Source organism: Eptesicus fuscus, chromosome 5, assembly GCF_027574615.1.
Source record: "Eptesicus fuscus isolate TK198812 chromosome 5, DD_ASM_mEF_20220401, whole genome shotgun sequence".
In the NCBI taxonomy this organism is placed as follows: domain Eukaryota; kingdom Metazoa; phylum Chordata; class Mammalia; order Chiroptera; family Vespertilionidae; genus Eptesicus; species Eptesicus fuscus.
The window spans coordinates 77,967,155-77,982,576 of NC_072477.1; the positions used below are offsets into that span (position 1 = coordinate 77,967,155).

At 47.8% G+C, this 15,422-nt stretch overlaps 2 protein-coding genes and 1 long non-coding RNA gene across 8 annotated transcripts; 2 read left to right on the forward strand and 1 right to left on the reverse strand.

Moving 5' to 3' along the window:
• Positions 1-35: 35 nt before the first annotated feature.
• TM9SF1 (transmembrane 9 superfamily member 1) lies at positions 36-6,491 on the reverse strand. 4 transcript variants are annotated; one of them, XM_054716472.1, is made up of 6 exons: positions 6,451-6,491; positions 5,354-5,715; positions 3,486-4,107; positions 2,976-3,161; positions 1,198-1,471; positions 36-621 (listed from the first exon to the last, which is right to left on the reverse strand). In XM_054716472.1, exons 2-6 carry the CDS (start codon positions 5,696-5,698, stop codon positions 228-230), a joined length of 1,821 nt encoding a protein of 606 aa, XP_054572447.1. In that variant the 5' UTR covers positions 5,699-5,715; positions 6,451-6,491; the 3' UTR covers positions 36-227. The 4 variants fall into 4 exon arrangements, with proteins under 4 accessions (XP_054572447.1, XP_054572448.1, XP_027991029.1 ...); XM_054716473.1 differs by lacking the exon at positions 6,451-6,491 and adding an exon at positions 6,236-6,315; XM_028135228.2 differs by lacking the exon at positions 6,451-6,491 and adding an exon at positions 6,070-6,228.
• A 391-nt stretch (positions 6,492-6,882) lies between these two features.
• On the forward strand, positions 6,883-10,760 carry LOC129149171 (uncharacterized). Its single transcript, XR_008556159.1, has 3 exons — positions 6,883-6,958; positions 7,303-7,486; positions 10,584-10,760. It is a non-coding gene; the product is annotated as an uncharacterized LOC129149171 (long non-coding RNA).
• An 840-nt stretch (positions 10,761-11,600) lies between these two features.
• On the forward strand, positions 11,601-14,062 carry TSSK4 (testis specific serine kinase 4). 3 transcript variants are annotated; one of them, XM_028135233.2, is made up of 4 exons: positions 11,601-12,048; positions 12,359-12,573; positions 12,950-13,331; positions 13,782-14,062. In XM_028135233.2, the coding sequence occupies exons 1-4, from the start codon at positions 11,824-11,826 to the stop codon at positions 13,962-13,964; spliced, it is 1,005 nt and encodes a 334-aa protein (XP_027991034.1). In that variant the 5' UTR covers positions 11,601-11,823; the 3' UTR covers positions 13,965-14,062. The 3 variants fall into 3 exon arrangements, with proteins under 3 accessions (XP_027991034.1, XP_027991035.1, XP_008156679.1); XM_028135234.2 differs by having other exon boundaries at positions 12,950-13,289; XM_008158457.3 differs by having other exon boundaries at positions 12,968-13,331.
• Positions 14,063-15,422: the final 1,360 nt, after the last annotated feature.

Below are 15,422 nucleotides of genomic sequence, written 5' to 3' on the forward strand. Positions count from 1 at the left end.
TTGTAAAAAGAAAAATCAGGACCAAAACTAAAGGCAACTTAAAAAGTTCAAATATATATTTCTTATATAATAGAGATTTATAATTTCGGGAACTTCCCAGGGAAGGGAGGCCCAAAGGGCAAGGGGAAAGGCAACAATGCCATCACACAGTTCAGTCAATCAGGGGAGATGGTAGGAAATAAACGAAGCGTGAAGAAAGGGAGAGAAGAGCAGTTTGCCACCCAAAACTAGTCCATTTTGAGGTTAACATAGATATAACGGATGAACTTTAGGGAAGAAAAAAAGGAGATGGTGCCCAGCATGAGGAAGAAGATGTAACCAGTGAGTAAGGAGTAGCCAAAGAACTCCACTGTCTGTACCGGCCCTGACATGTTGGAGCGCCTGGCATAGTAGAACACTGAGTAGAGGAAGATGAAGAGCCCAGTGGAGCCAACACTCAGTACAGATCGCCACCACCAGCGGTAATCCTCCCCTGACAACTGGAAGTAGGTGAGCGCAATGGAGATGCAAGCCCCCACGCTCAGCAGGATGGCAAAGACAAAGAAGAGGATGCCATACAAAGTGTACTGCTCCCGACCCCATACTGTGGCAAAGATGTAGTACAGCTCCACAGAGATGGCACTGTGAAGAGAAGAGACAAGACACTGCGTTAAAGGGCTATGCACTGCCAGCACAGTGGTCAGGCCAAAAGCTAGCCATCACCCCTCCATGTTACTGCGTCACTTGTGGCAATTGGGTCCAATCTACTTTGCCCCGGGTTTCATAGTTTGTTGGGGATTCTTTTGCCTATGATCAGCTGCTTTCATTTTAAGAACATTTTTGATAGGTTGAGAGCAGGGATCTTGACTTTTATTTTCCATTGTATTATCTGCCCACCACTAAGAGGTACTCAACAAATTGAATGAGTAATCAAATGGGCTTTAACTCATATAGCATTTGCAAACACTAAAGTCAGAAATCAGGAAGCTGGTGAAAGGAGCAATTTCTCTGGAGAGCTTTACAAGTGAGACACCTCATATTTGTACTGATTCAAACTGAGTCCTGCTTGGAGAAAGGAGGAACCCTTAGTGATCTCTTAATGGTACAGCTGAACCAGAGATTATCACTGATATTGGGTTAGGGCATTGGGTGAGTGGGGAAAGGAAAAGTTGAGGTCAGGAACCTGAAAGTGATGGCCATAGGATAAAGGGAGGATACCTGAAAGGCAGGAAGCCTCCAACAGTCATGTGGATGAGAGTAGACTTGTACCAGGGCTGAGGCGGGATTTCCCTGGCGATGTTCTTGGTTCGACAAGGTGCATCAAAGGGGTTAGCATTGTTCTTCCCGAAGATTCCGCCAATGACAGTGAGGGGAAAGCCCACCAGCAGCCAAACCGTCAGAAGCAGCAGGATGGTGGTGGCTGGCAAAGCCTGTGTCGAACCATTGGCCCAATGTACTGAGTTCACCACACTCCAGGTCAGGAAGAAAGGCACTGCAAGGATGGGCCCCCAGAGAGAGGGTCAGCACTAGGAGCTACATCCCTGGGGGCACCCACTCACACTGCTCCCGGGCAGATGCCACCCTTTCCTGTTCCATTTCTTGTTCCTTATCTTACCAACACCCCTTCCCTCCCATCCATTATCATTAAGGATAAATCCACCTGCCCCCAAGGGCCTGACCTGCTGTGGTCTCAATGATTCCTAACGTGAAATATTCCTTCAGAAAGCCCTGGTTCAACCATAAATGTGATGGAATATAAATCAGACCTTCAGCATTGGGAACATGAATGTTTTAGAATGCAAATTACTACTGCCTTTGAAAGGTTATACCAGCTTGAAGGCTAAAGTGTGGTAGCCCACCTCAAAAATAAGAAAGTTAAACCCTAGCCAGTTTGGCTCAGTGGCTAGAGTGTCGGCCTGTGGACTGAAGGGTCCTGGGTTCGATTCTGGTCAAGGGCATGTACCTTGGTTGCAGCCTCAATCCCCATGAGAGGCAACCAATCAATGTGTCTCTCTCACACTGATGTTTCTATCTCTCCCCCTCCACTCTCTCTGAAAAATCAATGAAAAAATATCCTTAGGTGAGGATTAACAAAAAAAATATTAATAATAAAATAAGAAAACTAAAAAAAAAAAATTTGAATATCAAAAAATAAATTCAAGAGTGTTATCTCAATGTAATAGTTGAGACTACAGGCTCTAGAGTTAGACTGCTTGGGTCTGAAATCTGATTCACTACTTTTTAAAAATATATATATTTATTGACTTCAGAGAGGAAGGGAAAGGGAGAAAGATAGAAACATCGATGATGAGAGAGAATTATTGATTGGCTGCCTTCTGTATGCCCCCTACTGGGAACTGAGCTGCAACCCAGGTATGTGCCCTTGACCAGAATCAAACCCAGAACTCTTCAGTCCACTGACTGACACTGAGCCAAACTGGCTAGGGATGGTTCACTACTTTTTTTGGTTAATCCTCACCAGAGGATATTCTTCCATTGATTTTTATTTTTTTTTTTTTTTCAGAGTGGAAGGGAGAGGAAGACACAGAGAAACATCGATTAGCTGCCTCCTGCATGTGCCTCAACCAGGGCGGGGATTGAGCCTGCAACTGAGACATGTGCCCCTGACCGAATCCAACCTGGGACCCTTGAGTCCACAGGCCAACATTCTATCCACTAAGCCAGTTATGGTGAACCTATGACACGCGTGTCAGCACTGACACGCATAGCTATTTCTGATGACATGCGGCCGCATGCCGAGGATGAAACATTTGCATGTTGAGTACTTACCACACTGCCTAGGACATTTTAAGGGCTACATATTTTTAACCATGCAAAATAAATACATTCTTGTCTTTTGAATGGTTTTCTTATTGTTCGTTTGTTTGTTTTTTGTCTTCCTATTTTCATTCCCTTGGAGCCTCTGACTCTATCCCAGGTTCCATGCTGTATTCTAAATTCCTAAGTTGGCCCACCAGGGAAAGAGCAATTCTCACCAGAGAAGAGACTGGTGGTAAGAATGATGTTCCACACCCAACGCTCGCCTCCGATCTGCCGGTAGAAGTGGCTGGACACATAGCCAGAGATGCAGCAGGTCAAGGCATACAACAGGATGGCTGCTGAGTTAATGGCCCCATGATGGTGCACATTGAACATGCCAAGCAGCGCCATGACAATAATGCCTGCAGGGTGGTAGTGGAAAATCTGTGTTAGGTCTCACCTATCCCTCTTATGGCAATTTCATAGGAATTAGCCCCCTTCTCCCGGACCCAAGGCCTCCAGTAAAACACTTATCTCCCAGTTCTGTTGTCCAGAAAACCCACAATTAGAATATATACATCCTTGCTAGAGTCATCTTACCCTTAGTCTGCCCCTCACCTTGGACAGATTCTTTTTGAACAAACCACCTACTTGGATTTAGAAACCTTGCAGATTCTTTTTGAACAAACCACCTACTTGGATTTAATCCTTTAGAAATAATCACTGGTTAATTTTTATCACCTCACCAGTGCCAAGGGCCAGGAACTGGGCACCCACACCAAGCACAGCGCAGAGCAGACCACGGTATGGAGGGAAACGGAAGACATCTGTATGGATGATTTTCCAGCCATTGTCACCTTGGTCAAAGTCATCCCCAGAACCTGCAGAGGTTGTCTCCTCATCCAAGTTGTACCGAGCCAGGTCATTCCGAAGCACACGCATGAGAATGACAGCCACAAAACCCACCAGTAAAAACACAAGCACCATGGAGTTAATGATGGATAACCAATGGATTTCCAGTGTCCGGGGAAAGAAACCCCCATCATCACCACGGCGCCTGTCACTGCGACGCTCCACTGAAGTCTCGGACCAGCGCACACTGTAAGTGTGGGTGAGGCCCAGGAACTCATCAGGTCGTAACCCATCTAAACTGTGGGGCTTGACGTCCCGCACTGAGACATTGGCAAATATAATGCGATCTCCATGGAATTCCAGGTGAAAATCCAAATGGGTCCAGAGTCCTATCTTGTGGCTGTGCGGCAGGAAGCCACTCTCCTCCATGTAGCCCACAAAGCCACGGAGTGGCAAGTCGTCCACCACAAATTCAAAATAGTACAATTCCTCGATGGCCTGGCGCAGCTGTTCCACCTACAAAGAGCAAGTCAGGAATCAGACAAGGCCTCCCTAGCACAGGGTTAGAGAAGAGTTTTTCAACTTTGGCACTATTGACATTTGGGGTTGAATGATGTAAGATACATCATTCCTGGCTTCTTCTCACTAGAGTAACATCCCTCAATAATGACAATCAAAAATATCTCCAGCCCTAACCGGTTTGGCTCAGTGGATAGAGCGTCGGCCTACGGACTGAAGGGTCCCCGGTTCAATTCCTGTCAAGGGCATGTACCTTGGTTGCGGGCACATCCTCAGTATGGGGTGTGCAAGAGGCAGCTGATCGATGTTTCTCTCTCATCGATGTTTCTAACTCTCTATCCCTCTCCCTTCCTCTCTGTAAAAAAAATCAATAAAATATATATTAAAAAAAAAAAAACTCCAGGCAGTGCCAAATGTCCCTTGGGAGACAAAACTGCCCCTTGTCTAGATCCACTGGGTTAGACCCAACCAAGTATGTTGTGATTCTCCAAGAGCAAGTATGACTTGACAGGGTTAAGACCTAGAAAAAGGAGAGAGGCAAGGTGTAAGAAGGTCTAGAGTAGATTAAGGAAAAGTGTCCAAATATAAGATTTGCTAAAGAAAATGGTATGACAGCCCTGGCTGGTGTTGCTAAATGGTTAGAGCATCACCCCACGTACCAAAGGGTTCGATTTCTGGTTAAGGGCACATTCCTGGGTTGTGGTTCACGCCCTGCCCCCCAATCAGGGCTTGTGTGGGAGGCAACCGGTCGGTGTGTCTCTCTCACATCAATGTTTCTCCTTCCTTCCCTTTCTCCCTCCCTTTCAGTCTCTGAAAAGCAATGGAAAAACATACCTAGTGAGGATTAACAAAAAGAAATAAAATAGCACGACAGGGAAGTTAAGAAGAGTGTAAAGGAGCCAATTATGGAAGGGCCGAAAGGTAAGTATGGACGGAAATAACTATGTAGCAGTGATAGTTGGAAGCTAACTACCAGAGAGAAGCTTGAGTCAGGAGCCCTGGGCTCTAATATCAGCTCTGCAATTCGCTATCCATGTAGTCTTGAAAAGTACTATGAGCAAAGTACTATGTTTCTTCATCAACTGAATGCAAATAATGCCATCTGCCCTGCCTGCCACATGGGGTTGTAGTTAAAATCAAGTCAGATCTTTCCATAAAGATGCTTTGAAAACCATAAATGTGATGCACTGTTATTAGTCCCTGGGAAGGAGGGCTAAGTTCTAGCCAATGCAGAGAGACTGACCTGTGCAGAACTGAGCTGCATGTGGCACAGAATTCTCTTTTCCACATTCTCCCGAAAGCGAATCTCATACAAAGACTCAGCCATTCTGTCACCATCCAGCACTTCACCCAGGCTAAGGCTTTTGTGCCGTATCTTCTCAGGGCAGCAGACTGGAAGCTGATAGTAGTGGTAAGTCTCCTGAGGGTTATGGTAGGGTCCCACTTTGTTGACATACAGAATGACAGGGTCGCCGGCTTTGTAGTGTGTCACACCTGCCACCCCCGGCTCATGGCTTGTGCTCAGCAGCAGCATCAGGAGTGGCAACCACTGGCAGTTCCAACTTCTAGGGGGCCCTAGGACTGTCATCCTTAAGGCAGTGGAACCTGTTTGGGAGAGTGCTGAGGTTATGGAAACCAGCAATCAACTCATGACGCCCCAAGTCAAGCCTTTCTTTTCTTTTCTTTTTTTTTTTAAGACTTTCAATTGAGTGACGCTCAATAACTGCAATTCCTCCCATTGGCGTATCTGACCTTCTCTCAGAAAGCCATCTCCTGATCCCCTACACCACACCATGTCTCTGTCCCAAAGGCTGGGCTGCACCTCTGCTCTCTTGTCCTCAACCCGGAGTTCCCTCCACCTCCCGCAGCCCACCTGCTCCAGGCTGCCCTCCCCTTCCACGCCCCCCACCCCCCGCGCGCCCCAGCCCGTTGCCATGACAACGCCACGCGGCCTCGCACCTCCAGCACCTTCCCGCCGCAGTCCCGGGGTCCTCACCGCGCGGGAAGGGCTGGCCGAGGCGGCGCCAGAAGCCTCAGCGGCCCCCGTAGCTGCCCTTGGGTTCCCGCTGGGGTCTGCCCCAGAGCTGCGCGCTCGCGGCGGCCTGCTGAGGACCTGGGGACAGACCTCCATGGGGTTGGCCGCCGCTGTGCCTGATCGTAGCGACTGCAGTCACACCACGTGGGACCCCGCACTCGGCTCAGTGAAGTGCTCGCTCATGAGCTTTGTGAAGCGGCAGGTCCGGCCCAGCTCCGGAGACCGCTCAAGGCTCAGCCTGCCTCTCCCTGGGCGGGGGGCCCTCCTGGCGATCGGGAGAGCAGCCCAAGACACGTCAGTCTTACCACTTCCGTTCTCACCCGCGGGGACCTCAGCCCGGCTGGGAGCTTCTTCCTAGGTGTTAAAGGGGACTGCGGCCCCGCGGACGGTGTCCTGAGCAGGGCTGCGGACCGGGTCTGGCCATCTGGATAAGGACGCCTTTTCGGGAAAAGAGTCGCGGCCGGGCCGCCCTCCTGTCCCCGGGAAGGTTTGGGGCGGAGGCCTTGAGAGCAGTCCCCGCGTGCGCGCCCAGTGACTGTCCAGGACGTGGCACCCGGGCGGCGGCCGTGCCCACACAGTGGACGCCCCGAAGCGTTTGCCGGCTGCTCCAGTGGCTTTCGCCACCGACTGCTGAGGCCTAGACCCGAGCGGTCATGGCCCCCAACCCGGGCCTGGTGAGGCTTTGGACACAGCCCACACAGGGTCCTAGAGCCGGGATCTCACCTCCCTCCTCCCCGTCATGAGTGGCCTGTCTTCCCGAGGCTGTATTGGAGGCCCCTTGGCCGGGTAATGACCCTTCATGACTGACGATAGGTAAAAGAGCCAACTTTTTAAAACTTAAACTTCTTCTAACGCCACTTCTTCAAAATAGACTCGCCCAGGCCATGGTATTTTGTGGAAGAGCCACACTCAAGGGGCCAAAGAGCCGCATGTGGCTCGCGAGCCCCGCAGTTTGCTGACCACTAGGCTAGCCTGAGCGGGGGCTGGTGTAGAGGCACACAGAGGGTGTCTGCGGGTTCACCCTGTGAATTGGGCAGTCTGACAGGGTTATTGTTAATTGCAGGTAAAGAATCTTGCCATTCGTTTGTCTCTTTCCTGTTTTTGTTCTTATTTATCTATGTGTATGTATTTGAACTGCTCTTAATTTTGTATTGCAGATTATTCAAGGTATCTACCTTTAGGGGCATTTTCCTGGAGATCAGGCCCAGAGGCAGTGACTTTCCTTTGTCCACCTGGGAGCAACATGTAAAGAAGCTGAAAGTCCCAAGTGGCTTCTGGCCTGAAAAGTCCTTCATTTACCTACATCTGCCCCCTCTGACCCAGCCCTCCTTTCTACAGGGGGTGAGGTTCCAGGAAGTAGGGGGTTGCGTTTTTTAGAAAATGAATCTTGCAGTTAGAAAAGTAGCTTAAGCCCTAGCCTGTTTGGCTTGGTGGATAGAGCTTCGGCCTGTGGACGGAAGGGTCCCGGGTTTGATTCAGTTCAAGGGCACAAGCCCGGGTTGTGGCTCCATCCTCAGTAGGCGGCGTGCAGGAGGCAACCGATCAGTGATTCTCTCTCATCATTGATGTTTCTATCTCTCTCTTCCCCTCCCTTTCTGAAATAAGTAAAAAAATAAAAATAAAAAAAAATGTTTTGTTTGTTTTTGGTGTGTGTTTTTTAAGTAGCTTAAGTGGCTTTGGAAGAGTTTTTGAGTTTTTAAGTGACAACCATCGGTCTCTAAAGCCAGAAACCTGGGCCTCTTTCTCAGTTACCATCTCCCTCCCCATCCCCCAGATCAGTGCCTTCAAATCCCTTCTGCTTATTTCACAAATACCTTCCAAATACCTGCTCTCCCTGGCTGTCTTGATTCAGGCCCACCGTGTCTCACCTAAATTACCATGACAGCAGCTTATTAAAAACATAGGTATCTGGGTACCACCAAATCAGGATTTTGGGGGAGTGGGCATCACTGTTTTTTAATAAGCTCTCATTTTGGTGCACACCAAAATTTGACCATGAGTATATAAGGTAAAGTCAAAAAAGCTTGGCATGGCCTGGCTGGCATAGATCAGTGGTTGAGCATTGACCTATGAGCCAGGAGGTCATGGTTTGATTCCCAGTCAGGGCACAGGCCCAGGTTGCCGGCTCAATCCCCAATAGTGGGGGCATGCAGTAGGCAGCTGATCAATGATTCTTGTTATTGATGTTTCTATCTCTCCTCTCCCGTCCTCTCTGAAATCAATAAAAATATATTAAAAACAAAAAAGCTTGGCATGTAAGGTCACTCAGACCTGGACCTTAATTGGTTTTTTTAGGTACATTCTTCCCCTTCTGTAATCCTAACCTGTATTCAAGTTAAAATTCTCTTTTCTTTTTTATTAATTTTAGAGAGAGGAAGGGAGAGAAACCTCAATTTGTTGTTCCACTTATTTATGCATTTATTGGTTGTATGTGTCCTGATCTGAGATAGAACTGGCAACAGTGGTGTTTTGGGATGATGCTCTAACCAACTGCTATCTGGCCAGGGCTCATGTTGAAATTCTAAATGTCATGTTCTCTCAAGCCTGCAAGCCTCATTGGTTCCTTCTGCCTCAATTGCCCAATCTACCATTCCTTATCTGCCTGGAGACTTTTGAACAGTGCAAGCACCATCTTCTCTATAAAGCCTTCCCATTGCATCTCCTTCCATGCTTTGTTTGTAGCACTTTATCTCACTGTACTGTTATTTCTTATGTGTGTCTCCCTTGTTAATTGCTAACTCCTTACAGAAATTTATCCATTTTGGTATCCTCTGGACCTAGCAGTGCTTTTGTATATAGTAGGTAGCTTAATACACGTTCTTCAAATGAAGTGGGTAACTCCCCTCCACCCCTGCCTCCTTACCACAGTGCCCCGGACAATGATCATCTTGATAGATTGAAGATATGTAGGTCAGGTTGTCAATAAATGGGAATTTACCAATAGCCTATGGCATAATCTGTTATTGAAGTTTTTGTTTTATTTTGGAGGATGGAAGATAAAAGACATCTGATTCTTCCCTTGGATTTTCCTCCGTATGCCCCTTTTCCCTCTCCCCAAATCTTAAATCCAGACAACCCCTTTATGACCACAACCTCTTGTCCTGGCATTCCCACCAAATTTGTTCTTCCATTTCACTGAGACCTAGAACCCCTACCCCTTCCCCTTTGGCTTTTTTTCTGTCTTGTTTTCCAACCCATGCAATTTAGATTCTGCATTCCATCATTTCAGCCACATTCTTGTCTGTATTTTGTTTGTTTTTTAAATATATATATTTTATTGATTTCAGAGAGGAAGGGAGAGGGAGAGGAGAGATAGAAACATCAATGTTGAGAATCATTGATCAGCTGCCTCCAGCATGGCCCCCACTGGGGATCGAACCCAGGACCCTTCAGTCCGAAGGCCGATGCTTTATCTACTGAGCCAAACCAGCTAGGGCTGCAATCAATTTTAAAAAAATAAAATTAAAAACACAGGCAAGCCCTAACTGGTTTGGCTCAATGGATAGAGCGTCAGCCTGTGGACTAAAGGGTCCTGGGTTCAATTCTGATCAAGGGCACATGCCTGGGTTGTGGGCTCAATCCCCAGTGGAGGGCCATGCAGGAGGCAGCCGATCAATGATTCTCATCATTGATGTTTCTATCTCTCCCTCTCCCTTCCTCTCTGAAATCAATTAAAATAAAAATATATATATATATATATATATTTTATATTTTATTGATTTTTTACAGAGAGGAAGGGAGAGGGATAGAGAGTTAGAAACATCGACGAGAGAGAAACATCGATCAGCTGCCTCCTGCACACCCCCTACTGGGGATGTGCCCCTGACCAGAATCAAACCCGGGACCCTTCAGTCCGCAGGCTGACGCTCTATCCACTGAGCCAAACCGGTTTCGGCCAATAAAAAAATTTTTTTTAAAAATAATTTGTACTTGATCCTAAGGAGAATGAGAACATATTAAATTGTTTTAAATGGGCCTAGCTGGTGTGGCTCAGCAGTTGAGCATTGACCCAGGAACCTAGAGGTCCCTGGTTTGATTCTGGGTCAGGTTACATGCTGGGGTTGTGGGCTCGATCCCCAGTGGGGGTTGTGCAGGAGGCAGCTGATAGATTATTTTCATCATTGATGTCTTATCTCTCTCCCTTTCTCTCTGAAATCAATAAAAATATGTTTTAAGAAATAGTTTTAAATGGAATTAAATCAGGTTTATGCTTTGGACTTTAGGGTGAAGTAGAGTTTAGGGTCATGGAAGGCCAAATAATGCATTTCAGGGTTAAGAGGTGGAGTCTACTTTTCCACACCTTCAATCTGAGTGATCCTTGTAACCTTGTAATTGTCTTTACTCTTATAAAGGTATTGAAGTGATGCTTTGTGATTTTAGAGCCTAGCCTTAATTGGTCATGCAACTTGTGATTTTTTTTTTTTCTCTTGAAATTCAGTGTCACTGTGTGAGGGAACTCAAGCTAGTCTGCTGGATAATGAGACCATATGAAGCAGAAACAAACCATCCCAGCTGAGATGAGATCACCAGATGAAACACCCAACTAAGTCTAGCTCAATTTGCAAAAATAAAGTTGTTTTAAGCCAAAAACAGAAAAATGTATGAATTTTAAAGATTCTTTAGAATTGCTTCTACAATACCTTTCAATTCTCTTTAATATTCTCACACTCATTGCCCTAGCCAGTTTGGCTCAGTGGATAGTGTCGGCCTGCGCACTAAAAGGTCCCAGGTTCAATTCCTGCCAAGGGCACAAGCCTGGGTTGCGGGCTCGATCCTCCCCCCCCCCCCCCCTCCCCCCCCCCCCCCCTACCTCCCGCCCCAGTAGGGGTCGTGCAGTAGACAGCCAATCAGTGATTCTCATCATTGATGTTTCTGTCCTTTCCTCTCTGAAATCAATTAAAAAAAAAAATTCTCATACTCATGTGTTTTTCATGCTGGATATAAAATCTGGGCGCACAGCCCTGACTGGTTTGGCTCAGTGGATAGAGCGTTGGCCTGCGGACTCAAGGGTCCTGGGTTTGATTCTGGTCAGGGGCATGTGCCTTGGTTGCAGGCACATCCCCAGTTGGGGGTGTGCAGGAGGCAGCTGATTGATGTTTCTCTCTCACCGATGTTTCTAGCTCTCTATTCCTTTCCCTTCCTCTCTGTAAAAAATCAATAAAATATATATTTTTTTAAAAATCTGGGAGCTCAGGGTCTACTAGCCCTGTTGCTTATTTTATCTCAGTACTCAGCACACTGCCTGGCACATAGTAGGTGCTCAATAAACATGAATGGTTGAAGTGACCATATCTATGGAGGGAGTCTCACCAGATTGTGAAGGTGCTCCAGGAATGGGTATGTTCCAAACCACTTCATTCTCAAGCCTTGTGGCCAGTGGTGAATAGAAGGTGAATTGTGATGTGTGCGGAACATGGGACCTTGGGGAATTCCATAATCAAGAGGAGAACGAGTAACAACAGCTAGTGGAGACAAAGAATTGCTTCTCCCTTTTCCCCCTCCATGTTCCCAGTGGAGAGCTGAACCCAGCATCCCAGATTTGTGTGACTGCACAGGCAAGCATTTGGAGACTAACTTCACGTTGGTACCCTAGCCCTCGGTGGCTCAAGGTGTTGGTTTTCTGAGCAGACAGGAGGCTCTTAAGTAGCACAGCTCCCTGCTCTCAGCAAGCCCAGCACATGGGGAAGGGAGACACCCAGGAGGCAGCACCAACCACTTCAGCCTACCGCTCCGTCATGGAGGAGTACGGTTATGAAGTGGGCAAGGCCATTGGCAATGGCTCCTATGGGACAGTGTATGAAGCTTACTACACAAAGCAGAAGGTCATGGTGGCTGTCAAGATCATTTCAAAGAAGAAGGCCTCTGAGGACTATCTTAACAAGTTCCTGCCTCGTGAGATACAGGTTAGAAAGGGGACAGGAAGAGGGAACTGGTACCAAGCTGCTTAAGGCTTCTCAGAAGAAGTATGGCTAGGAGGGGATGGGGCCGGAAACCCCCAAACCAGAACTGATATAGATTCACTCTCTTTCCACTCATTCACCGTCAGCCCTCAAAAAGGGCAAGTGCAAAGCACAGGGTTTGCCCACAGGCCACAAAACCCTCTTTTGTTCCTACTGCAAAGTTCTGTGAACGAAGCACTGAGAGAGCAGGGGGCTGGGAGCGCAGCCACGGTTCTCCCTTCCCAGGTTTGATGGGTCCCTCTTCTGGGGCCAGGTAATGAAGGTCCTGCGGCACAAGAACCTCATCAACTTCTACCAGGCCATCGAGACCACGTCCCGTGTGTACATAATTCTGGAGCTGGCTCAGGGCGGCGATGTCCTTGAATGGGTCCAGCGCTACGGGGCCTGCTCTGAGCCCCTTGCGGGCAAGTGGTTCTCCCAGATGACCCTGGGCATCGCCTACCTGCACAGCAAGGGCATCGTGCACCGGTGAGTGTGCTGCCACCCAGACGGGGGCCTTTGGGCTCTCAAGGGGGGTTTATGCACATTTTTTGCCCTGTTTTTTCTTCCTTTGACCTCCCTTCTCAGTATCTAGGCCCATTCAGCCATATTTTTTAGTCAGCTGGTCAAGAACATTTATTAAGTACCCACTGTGAGTAAAGCACCTTATGAAAAGGTGAGCTCCCAGGGGTCCTCAGGTACCACCCTCTTTCCTCTTTGGGCTCTGCTCACAACTTCATGGCTTTCCTTCCTCGGTTTTCTCACAATGGCATCTCTCTCCCACTATGCCTTTTCTCATCTCTGGCCTCTGACCCCTGGCCCTTCAGATCTGAGTCTAATACTAAGTCCTCTCCCTGACCCCCAGCTTTTCTGCTCCTTATAGGGACTTAAAGTTGGAGAACTTATTGCTGGACAAGCGGGAGAATGTGAAGATATCAGACTTTGGCTTCGCCAAGATGGTACCTTCTAACCATTCTGTGCGCAATAGCCCTTCTTTACACCAAAGGAACTGTTTTACCCACCTCAGCCAGACCTACTGTGGCAGCTTTGCTTATGCCTGCCCAGAGATCTTGTTAGGCTTACCCTACAACCCTTTCCTGTCTGACACCTGGAGCATGGGCGTCATCCTCTACACTCTACTGGTGGCCCGTCTGCCCTTTGATGACACCAATCTCAAGAAGCTGCTGAAAGAGACTCAGAAGGAGGTCACTTTTCCACCTAATTTGTCCATCTCCCAGGAGTGCAAGGTGCTGGCTCCCCCAATAGTACTGAGGACTCAGGGATGACCCACAGGGAGGGAACCCAACCTAGGCTTCCCAACCCTGGAGAAGGCTCTTCCCTACCAGAGCCATCTTGCACTTTAGCCCCTGCCCTAGAATAGTGGGAAGGACTTAAAGGGTCAACCACTGGGCTCCGCACCTTAGATGTGAGTGGTGAGCAGGATTCACCTATCTTTTTAGGCGGAAGAGGATTATGCAAGGGATTCTTCCCCCCCTCCTCCTCGCCCCCCAATGAATCCATCCTTCTCTTCCCCTCCAGGGAGTTAAAGGCCTGGTTCTTCAGGATAAAATCAGGGCCAGAGCCCCTTCCATCAGAGTGGTGTGATGGGCTATCCTGCTTCTTTCTTAGGTCCCCTGTTCACTGCCTATGTGGTATAATGGGAGGCTCAGCCAAGACCCCTCTCTCCCCTGCCTTAGAACCTGGTCTTCCAGACGCTACGTCAAGCCACCAAGCGTGCCACCATCCTGGACATCATCAAGGATCCATGGGTGCTCAAGTTCCAGCCTGAGCAACCCACCCATGAGATCAGGCTGCTTGAGGCCATGTGCCAGCCGCTCAGCACGGCGAATCGTCGCCCATCCTTGGAAATCAGTATCTGAAAGTGGCTGAGGCAGGGGTTGAGAGAGGAGCAAAGCAGGAAGGGTCTGGGGCAAAAATCTTTTATACCAAAAATAAATCTAATTCTGATTTAGTTTCATCCGTTGGGGTCAAAGATATTTTTTCCTCAGGGAATCTTAGCAGGGAACACTGCTGAGGGTAAGAGGTGGATTTCTGCCCAGAGCCTGTGACTAGTAATCTTGACAGCTGTTAAGTCCACATTGTCATTTACAGTGTAGTTCATATTTGGCTCATGCGGGAGGGGGTGCTCAGACGAAAACATGCTTTAGGGGAGCTTCATTATTCTGGCTAAGTACATGTTCACTATTTTACATTTCTTTGCACTTTAAACGGTCAAGTCATAGGGTCGAGGCCCTGGTTGCTGTTTGGTCATGGCTCTGCCTCTGTCTATAGGCAGTGGTTCTCAACCTTCCTAATGCCGCGACCCTTTCATACAGTTCCTCATGTTGTGGTGACCCCCCAACCATACAATTATTTTCGTTGCTACTTCATAACTAATTTTGCTACTGTTAATGAATCGTAATGTAAATATCTGTGTTTTCCGATGGTTTTAGGCTCTACAGCAGCGGTTCTCAACCTGTGGGTCACGAACCACTAGCAGGGTCGCCTAAGACCATCGGAAAACACAGATATTTACATTACGATTCATTAACAGGAGCAAAATTAGTTATGAAGTAGCAACGAAAATAATTGTATGGTTGGGGGTCACCACAACATGAGGAACTGTATTAAAGGGCCGCGGCATTGGAAAGGTTGAGAACCACTGGTCTAAAGGGACAGCATTGTTTGTTCTTTTAGAAACGGGTTATCAAGCATGGCCAGTGGTGCTCAGTGGTTGGAGGTCACAGTTCAATTACAGGTCGGGGCACATGCCTGGGCTGCTGGCTCAGTCCCCAGTAGGGGGCAGCCGATCAATGATCCTCTCTCATCATTGATGTTTCTCTCTCTCCTTCCCTCTCTGAAAGCAATACAAACTTATTTTTTTTAAAAAAGAAAAGAAATGGGTATCAGGATATATGAAGTATCTTGTTCCTTGTCGCTCCTCTAAATTCACTATTGAAACAACCCTAGTGTATCATAGCCCCATACACCATTGCTCCTAGACCAGTGATGGCGAACCTATGACACGCGTAGCCATTTCTGATGACACGCGGCCACTGAGGCGGCCGCATGCCGAGGATGAAACATTTGCTGCTCCTGAGGATGAAACATTTACGAAATAATGCTTTTTCCTCAAAGTGACACACTACCCGAGTTATGCTCAGTTTTTTTGGCGAAGTTTGACACACCAAGCTCAAAAGGTTGCCCATCACTGCACTAGACAGAAAAGTGACCGTTCAAGTCTACTAACTATGGGTTCTGGATAAAGGAAAGCTACTTGCCCCTTTATCTCTGTAGTCTCCCTCCCTGTCATTAATAATGGGCTTTGCCAAAGGAAA